Source organism: Conger conger, chromosome 7 (assembly GCF_963514075.1).
Source record: "Conger conger chromosome 7, fConCon1.1, whole genome shotgun sequence".
Taxonomy (NCBI): domain Eukaryota; kingdom Metazoa; phylum Chordata; class Actinopteri; order Anguilliformes; family Congridae; genus Conger; species Conger conger.
The window spans coordinates 21124903-21134071 of NC_083766.1; the positions used below are offsets into that span (position 1 = coordinate 21124903).

At 46.2% G+C, this 9169-nt stretch overlaps 1 protein-coding gene across 3 annotated transcripts in view; it reads left to right on the forward strand.

Annotated features, from left to right (window-relative positions):
* Window positions 1-9169, forward strand: part of zgc:100829 (uncharacterized protein LOC445149 homolog) — a 30462-nt gene that overhangs the window by 8248 nt on the left and 13045 nt on the right. The window contains exons 3-7 of one of the 3 annotated variants that reach the window (XM_061248808.1): window positions 3203-3350; window positions 3455-3572; window positions 5178-5225; window positions 7969-8137; window positions 8816-9169. The exon at window positions 8816-9169 is cut by the window's right edge and continues 76 nt beyond it. In XM_061248808.1, the coding sequence (XP_061104792.1) occupies window positions 3203-3350; window positions 3455-3572; window positions 5178-5225; window positions 7969-8137; window positions 8816-9033 (701 nt within the window). In that variant the 3' untranslated portion in view covers window positions 9034-9169. The remainder of the gene's footprint in view (window positions 1-3202; window positions 3351-3454; window positions 3573-5177; window positions 5226-7968; window positions 8138-8815) is intronic. The other 2 variants (XM_061248809.1, XM_061248807.1) reach the window with 2 other exon arrangements.

The following is a 9169-nucleotide window of genomic DNA, read 5'->3' on the forward strand; positions in this document are numbered from 1 at the left end:
TGAGGATGTTGCAGTAATGTGACAGGCCTACGGATGTGATTTGGGTTTCCAAATGGAGGGAAAAATCAGGGGACATAAAAGATGTAAAAAAAGACAATGCACTGCAAAAAAAAACTGTCTTGTGTTGTAGAATTGTAATGAGACTTACATTTTTTTAAATGAAACTTAAAATCCTTAAAAAAAAGTTTTCTTTTAAGTTACTGTTTGCTTGACAAGTGAAATGAAACTCCATTGGTAAATATTGAAATGGGAAAAACTGTCCCCTCATCTCATCATTCAATATTCAAACGTAAAAATCTTTATAATTGTCAAAGAGCAGCCTGTTGAGCACACTGATCCACTGAGACCGGGAGACATTGACAGACCTGGCTGCCAGGACAGGCCAGGCTGTGCTCAAAAGAGTCAGAGCCTACGGTAAAAAAAAAAGAAAAGATTTTTGGAACTTTCTAAATTGCTGTGATATAGAAAAACTCCCCTTCACTCTCAAAACAGTACGAAGAGGTACAAATGTTTATTGCTGGGGCAGTACCCTAATTTGTACTGTTAGGGAAACATACTAATTTGTACCAAAAAACAACATGACTATATTTTCAGGGTACATTTGGGAAATTTTTACCTTGAAGAACAAAAATGTACCTACACTGTCACTTTATTTCTGAGAGTATATGACACAAAGAGTGTGTATACTTTTGGAGAAAAGAGAATGTGTGTTGTTGGCTAGAAACAGAGATAGAGGCATAGAAAGGGAGAGAGGGAGAGAGGGAGAGAGAACAGAGGCAGAGAGAGAGCGAGCAGGACCGTGTCTGAAGGAAAGCAGCTGTGCAGGATTTGCTTTATTATTGCATTAGCTCGTTAGCTCGGTGCGGGAGAGTCCATTTCAGTTTTGAAGCACCCGCTGCCTGCCAATGTTTTAACACCGCCCTGAGTATGAAGTGTGCCATGGGGAGTCATTGCTGCGCTCTCTCTCTCTCTCTCTCTCTCTCTCTCTCTCTCTCTCTCTCTCTCTCTCTCTCTCTCTCTCTCTCTCTCTCTCTGTTGCTCTCTTTCTTTTTTCCCATTTATTTATTTTTTGTCCTTTTTTTGTGTTAGGTCTTCTGTTGGCTGCTTGGTTTCTATTTGTAAGTTTCTGGTTTTTGGTTTTGTTTGATCTCTATTAAATGGCCTGTGATGTATAGTTGCAGTGTCACAAAAATTATTTATTTATCTCTCTCTCTCTCTTGCTCCCTCTCTTTTTCTGTCTCTCATCTCTAAATACTGTATATACTCCAAATACTCTCTCTGTGTGTTTAAACATGGCGTGTGTGTTTTTTTTCTCTCTGGTTTTTTGTGTGAAACTGGAAAGCAATGCAGCGTGGCCTTGGCCCTTGGCCTGGAATGCCGCCTGTCCGTCACCAGGTTCTGCCAGCCGATAGCCCAAACAGGCCTAACCCCGCCATTCCCCCCGCAGGCAGTCGCTCTTCCCAATTCCAAACGTGACCGGCCTAAAATTTCACGCTGCGCATTCCTGTAAAACATGGCTTTAGTACTTCATTTTTTCCTGTGGCCTGGATTCTCTTCAGTACAGTATGTGACCTGCATTTTCCCCCTTTCCTCTATATCTGTTTACGTCGTGGTCCGCACTGGGGCCGTCTCTGTAACTCACTATAATGATGTTTCTGTCTGTTCTGCACTGTGACGAAGCTGGTCACTGCTGTGCAAACCGGGGGGATTAATAAAAAGCTTTGAGAGAGATATGGACGGCAGGAAAAAAAGAGACTTCACTCCAAACCGCGCCGCGACTGAGGTCCTTTAAAATGGAGTCTCTCGCTCAAACTCCCCCAGGCAGCAGATTTTAGCCCACGGCTAATGGAATTACCACTTCCTGAACGTTCCAAAATGACATCACAAACAGTTAAGGTTGCCAGCAGTGACTTTGCCCAAATAAGGGCAAACACAGTGGTGCGCACAAATGAATCACAAAGGAGGATTACAGAGTTATCTAAATAACTGCACTGAGTGAAACCAAGAACCCTCCCAAATCTGGAACATGGACTGAAGTAAAAAAGAAGCTGTTCCAGATTGTCGTCAGTGTAGTTAGCCAGCTAACTCCGTAGCCCTGGGGCCTGTTCCCCAAAGGGGATGACTGAGCTGAAATCCTGCAATGAGTAAAACCCAGACCGCCCCCAAATTTGTAATAGGTACTGAAGTAAAAAGAGTTCTGGGTTTTTCTTTGTGCAGTTATCCTGCTTTGTGGAACAGGCTCCTGGGAAAAATGTTGCAATGTTATTAATTTGTCAGTCAGCAGAAGTCCCTCTTTAAAATTTCCACAGAACTGGTTGGAAATGTTTGACAAAGTCCTTGACAGTTGAAGATTTGCCAGTTGAAGGCAATCTTACTACAGAGAATGTGTACATGAAACTCAGAGCTCACCAGATTGAAGATGGTAAATGGTTGGCATTTATATAGCGCCTTTATCCAAAGCGCTGTACAATTGATGCTTCTCACCCATTCATACACACACCAACGGCAATTGGCTGCCATGCAAGGCGCCGACCAGCTCGTCAGGAGCATTTGGGGGTTAGGTGTCTTGCTCAGGGACACTTCGACACAGCCCGGGTGGGGGATCGAACCGGCAACCCTCCGACTGCCAGACAACTGCTCTTACTGCCTGAGCCATGTCGCCCCAAGATGAGGTGGCCATCAGTGCTAACACAGCCACATTATCTGTGTGTCTCTATTGGAGCAGTTTCAGTTTCTATAGCTCATAGCAGTTGTGTCTGTTAATACAGCTCATAGTATTACTGTGTGCCTCTACTTCTTTCAGTATGAGTGCCTCTGTGGCTAAAAGGCAAAGTGTATCTGTGTCTCTGTGCTGGTTGCTCACACTGTCAGTTTAGTGGTGTTGTTGTGCTTGTTGCTCACACTGTGAGTTTAGCGGTGTTGCTGTGCTTGTTGCTCACACTGTGAGTTTATCTGCGTTGCTGTGCTTGTTGCTCACACTGTGAGTTTAGCAGTGTCGCTGTGCTTGTTGCTCACACTGTGAGTGTATCTGCGTCTCTGTGCTTGTTGCTCACACTGTGAGTTTAGCGGTGTTGCTGTGCTTGTTGCTCACACTGTGAGTGTATCTGCGTCTCTGTGCTTGTTGCTCACACTGTGAGTTTAGCGGTGTTGCTGTGCTTGTTGCTCACACTGTGAGTTTAGCGGTGTGGTTCTTTCTCTGCAGCCCAGTGTAAGAACGTCAGCTGGCTCCTAGGGCGAGACGGAGACGTACACGTCTGCGTCATCGGAGAAGTGGACGAATTCAAGGCCTCCAAACTGATCTACTCTGGACTGGGGGAACGCAAAGGGTCGAGCGTTCACAAAAACACACGGTACGATGATAACACAAAAGTAAAACGATACAGAAAGACTTTTATAGTTCATTACAGTCCACTATTACTGCCTGATAACTGCTGGTGTGCTCAAACGCTTGCAGCTGCCAGGTGGATGTTCTGAAGAGCAGTCTGGTGGAGCACCCAACCTCTGACCCTGTCAGAGATGAGAGGGAGAATCTGCCTCCTGCCACCCCGACCGGAATACAGCTTAACCTCAGGGTGAGTCCGAGTGTGCGTGTGTGTGTGTGTGTGTGCCTGCAGGAGTAGCTAAGTGTTTGTACAGGTGTGTGTGTGTATGTGCCTGCAGGAGTAGCTAAATGTTTATACAGGTGTGCAGGTGTGTGTGTGTGTGTATGTTAGTGTGTGTGTGTGTGTGTGTGTGTGTGTGTGGGACTGGGTGTGTGTAGGTGTCTGTGTGTGTGTGAGTGTGTGTGTCTGTGTGAGAATGTCAGTGTGCAGGTGTGTGTGTGTGTGTGAGAGAGAGGGTGTGTGTGTGTGTGTCTGTGTGTGTGTGTGTGAGAATGTCAGTGTGCAGGTGTGTGTGTGTGTGTGTGTGTGTGTGTGTGAGAGAGAGAGAATGTGTGTGTGTGTGTGTGTGTGTGTGAGTGTGGCAGGGGATGACCTTTGTCTCCCGTCATTAATCTCTCTGGCTGGGTGGAGGGCAGTGAGATGCTCTCTCTCCACAGGGAGAATTGCTGTTGCTGAGAATCGCACAACCAAATAAATCACACAGGCTGCAGCTCCACCTTCCGTATCCCTCCCTCTCTCTCTGTTTCTCCCTCTATCCCTTTCCCTTTTCCACCCTGTGTCACTCCCTACCTTTATATCCCCGATTCATTCTCTCATCTCCCCCTCTGTCCTCCTGTCTCCAATCATGTGGTCCCTCTCTCTTCTCTTGATGAAGCCTCATTCTCTCTCTCTTTCTCCCTCCCCCCTTCTCTCTCTCTCTCTCTCTTTCATTTTACCTGTGATACCCTTGCCTATCCCTACACAAAGTTCATGAGAAAATATAATTTAAGCGGGACATTTGGGTGTGTGATTGCGTCTGTATGTGCGTGCATGTGTGTGTGTGTACCTGTGTGTGTGAGTGTGTGTGTACCTGTGTGTGTGTGCGTGTGCGTGTGCGTGTGTGTGTGTGTGTGTGTGTGTGTGTGTGTGTGTACCTGTGTGTGTGTGTGTGTTTGTACGAGCGCACGTCCTCAGTCTGTGTGTGTTGAAGGGACACAAGGTTATCTCCCCTTGCTCCATATCGCCTTTTTCAAGATTTGCCTGGTTGTCATGGCAACTCGGTGCGCACGCTGCAACTGCGTTGGCCAGGGGGGAGATCTTGGCTGGACGCTGTCCCTGGACCGTGCTCAACCTCACGCTGACACACGCACATGCACACACGCACGCACACACACACACACACACACGGTGGTGGTCCTTGTAGAGTCTGTCAGGGGATTTTGTGGATAAATAAATGCATGGAAGCCGTTGACCGGGATAACTCACATACAGTAAAACTGTTCACTATACTACAATGCTATAGGTACTCCAACCCATACAGACTGTACACAGTATGTATGTATAATATAGATGTCTGTTACTGAGGAGAAGTCTAGGCAAGGCTAGGCCAAAATAATTCATGGCAAGTCAAATTCACCAATGCAGGTGTGTGTGTGTGCGTGCATGTGTGTATGTGTTTGTGCATGCATGTGTGTGTGCATGTGTGTGTGTGTGAGTCTGATATGTGCATGTGTGTGTGCGTGCATGTATATATGTGTGTGTGTGTGTATGTTGTATGTTGAAGCTTGGTGTCTAATTCTTCTTCATTCTCCACAGGAAAACACTGAAGAATTGAAGCCAGCTCCTCACTTGCCCCCTCTGCAGGTACGGGAGGCTATAGCAGCTCACTGTGTAACTGTGCTCACTGTGCCTCACTCCTCTACTGTAACTGAGTAGCCTAGGACTGTAAGGTCATGTGAGGATGGGGCATTTTATGATTATGACAGTTCACGGTTTGGTAGTGCCTTCGTCCTTGAGCTGTCTGTTGCTGTGTGCAGTCTGTCTGTAGTTGCGTGCAGGCCATCTGTAGCTGTGTGCAGCCTGTCTGTAGTTGTGTGCAGTCTGTTGTCTGTAGCTGTGTGCAGTCTGTCTGTGGTTGTGTGCAGAACCGTCTGTAGCTGTGTGCAGTCTGTTGTCTGTAGCTGTGTGCAGTCTGTCTGTAGTTGTGTTCAGTCTGTCCCGTAGCCCACTGCAGAGCTGTGCTTGACCTTTGACCTGAACTAAGATTCAGACCAGATTGGTATTTTCCTCCTACAATACAGCTGGGTTGTAAGGAGACTTCACTCATGCACACACACGCAAGCACATATACACCCCCCCCCCCCCCCCCCCTTCACAAACAAACACATGCATGGTGCATGCACGCACACACACCCCGCACACGCATACACCCCCCGACACACACACACACACACACAAACTGCTCCTCTCTTGAGCCCGGCCAAGCCAGCTGTCCTCAGCATTCAGCAGAGTGCCCCAGATCCTCTCACTCCCAGCTGGCCCTCAGTCCATCCCAGCCTCTCCCTCCCCTGCAGGAGTGCCTCAAGTCATTACCGCACACAGCTTCCCTCACACGCAGAGCCGCGGTGTAATTACCGCACAGGGCCACCCTGTGTCACTGTGTCATTACAGACCCATCACGGCCTGTCTCTGGACACCATTGCTGTACACATCCTTCATGTGCCCGTATGTCATTACCACATGACATTACATTACCACAACGGGCTTCCCTGTGTCAGAGTGCCATTACTGCACACACCCTCATTACCTCACACAGTGATCATGAGTCAGTAGGTCATTACCACACACAGTGTTCTTGGGTCATTACCACACACAGTGTTCTTGGGTCATTACCACACACAGTGTTCTTGAATCAGTAGGTCATTACCACACACAGTGTTCTTGAATCAGTAGGTCATTACCACACACAGTGTTCTTGAATCAGTAGGTCATTACCACACACAGTGTTCTTGAATCAGTAGGTCATTACCACACACAGTGTTCTTGAATCAGTATGTTATTACCACACACAGTGTTCTTGGATGGATCAGTAGCTCATTACCTCACACAGTGTTCCTGGGTCAGTAGGTCATTACCACACACAGTGTTCTTGGGTCATTACCACACACAGTGTTCTTGGGTCAGTAGGTCATTACCACACACAGTGTTCTTGAATCAGTAGGTCATTACCACACACAGTGTTCTTGAATCAGTAGGTCATTACCACACACAGTGTTTTTGGATGGATCAGTAGGTCATTACCACACACAGTGTTCCTGGGTCAGTAGGTCATTACTACACACAGTGTTCTTGGGTCAGAAGGTCATTACCACACACAGTGTACTTGAATCAGTAGGTCATTACCACACACAGTGTTCTTGAATCAGTAGGTCATTACCACACACAGTGTTCTTGAATCAGTAGGTCATTACCACACACAGTGTTCTTGAATCAGTAGGTCATTACCTCACACAGTGTTCTTGAATCAGTAGGTCATTACCTCACAGTGTTCTTGAATCAGTAGGTCATTACCTCACACAGTGTTCTTGAATCAGTAGGTCATTACCTCACACAGTGTTCTTGAATCAGTAGGTCATTAGTGAGTGTGTGCGAGCATTCGTGTGAACGTGCATGTGTGTATGCGTATGTGTGTGTATGTGTGTGTCTGTGTGAATATGTGCGGGTGTGTGTGTGTCTGTGAATGTGTGTGTGTGAGTGCGTGCGTGTCTCTGTATATGTATGTGTGTATGTATAGTCATAGCAGAGGGTTGGTTATGGTTCCATTTGAGCAGATGGTTGAGGAAGTTGATCAGGGAGTTAGATTGCCTTAGACTCTGTGAGCGCCAGTCGCAGATGGATGGCACAGACAGGGACGCTCCGGAGGCCCGTCCAGGAACCTCCTCTCTCCCCCGGGCCGAGCCAGCTCACCCAGGGACGGAAAGCTTCTCCTAACCGTCCCCCGACACCGAGGAGATCCTCAAATCAACCGTCTAAAAAAGGCCTGGTAAAATGAAAACATGGTCAAGAGGTTCAGCTGTTTTTTAGACCAAACATCAGAATGGGGAAGAAATGTGGTCTAACTGACTTTGACTCGAGAACTCAGACAGGGTGGTTTGAGTGTCATGCACGATAGTCTCTAGAGTTTGCAGAGAATGGTGCGAAAAACAAAAAACATCCAGTGAGCAGCAGTTCTGTGGGCAAAAATGCCTTGTTAATGAGAGACGTCAGTGGAGAAAGGCCAGACTGGTTGAAGCTGACAGGAAGGTGACAGTAACGCAAATAAATAACCACACATTACAACAGTAATATGCAGAAGAGCATTTCTGAACACACAATGTGTTAAACCAACAAAGTAGATAGGCTGCAGCAGCAGAAGACCAAAAAGTAAAAAAAATAAGTGCAATAAATACCTAATAAAGTGCTCACTGTGCGTATATTTCATGACAAGTAGTGTCATGAAATATCCGTTTATATATTATATATATATTTAATAAAAAAACATGGTTTTCGGCCATGAGTGGCTGGTGAATAACAGAGTGTTAATGAGGCTGCGTGGCTCTTTCTGCAGCAGCCGAAGGAGGTGTCTGAGGCAGCTAAACCTGCGGCCAGCCTGAAGGGCCCCAGCCATGGCAGCCGACCGCCAATCAGCAGTAAGCCCTGCCTGCCCAACCACGCGCCACCATCCGTCACCGCCAGGCTCCGCCCCCACGACTCCCCGGAGCAGCACAATGACAAAGGTCAGAGGTCACGGCCGTAACACTACGCTCTCGTCAGGGTTCCACCCTCTCTCTGATCGCTGATTACACTCCGCTAGAGAGAGGGCATTCTGGGTATCAATCTCCCTCACTGGCCTTCACTGTCTATACATATGACTCCTTTTGGTCCCTGATTGGCAGGGACCAACATAATAATGACAATAATATTAATAATAATATTACTCATATAATCATAATCATCGTCATCATGAGCAGCAGTATCATAATATAATCAAACAAACACCACACAAGCTCTCACATACACACACACACACACACCCTCTATCATACAAAAAATATATATAACTAAAACAAAATATTGAGCTCACGCTGTGTACTTGCACTTGTGAACAAGCTCTTTTACAGTTCTTTGCAAACTCCGCTACTGTTTTCAGTCACCATTAAGGATTATGGGATATCCTGCCTGCATATTCATTTATTAGGGGCCTGATTTAATAAGACCTTTAGCATGTGCAAAACTGTTTAGCACATACACAACTAGTAACACAACCAATTATATTTTTTTCAATTAACATTTTTTTCAGCAACATACACACTTGTTCAAGGTAAGCACGAGCTTAAGGTCTTGTAGGAAAGTTTCAAGGGTTTAGATTTATATTAATGGGCAGTTGATTTTCAGACATTTCTTTTGTTGAGCAGACAGCCAAATAGCAGTTATGGAGTTAAGGTTCATCTGCTGCAAGACAGCGCCAGTGAACTGGCCCAGTTCAGCGTGGATTCAGATGCAAAGCACAGAATTAGCGCCATCTAGTGGACAAGCGCGGTGTGAACCGCAGCAGAACACCACCGCAGTGCCTCTCGGTCTGTGCTTACCTCTTTACTCTCCCTGCTGGTCACACACAGACAGTGCAGGCTAATGTTGAAAAGTAAATGTCAGGGCGTTTTTGTCAACTTTTACTGATATGTTGTAGTTATGTGTTTTCATAATTTTGTTATTTGTACAAATATAATGCAAATATAATGAAATGAAATTGAATTGAATCACATTATTTG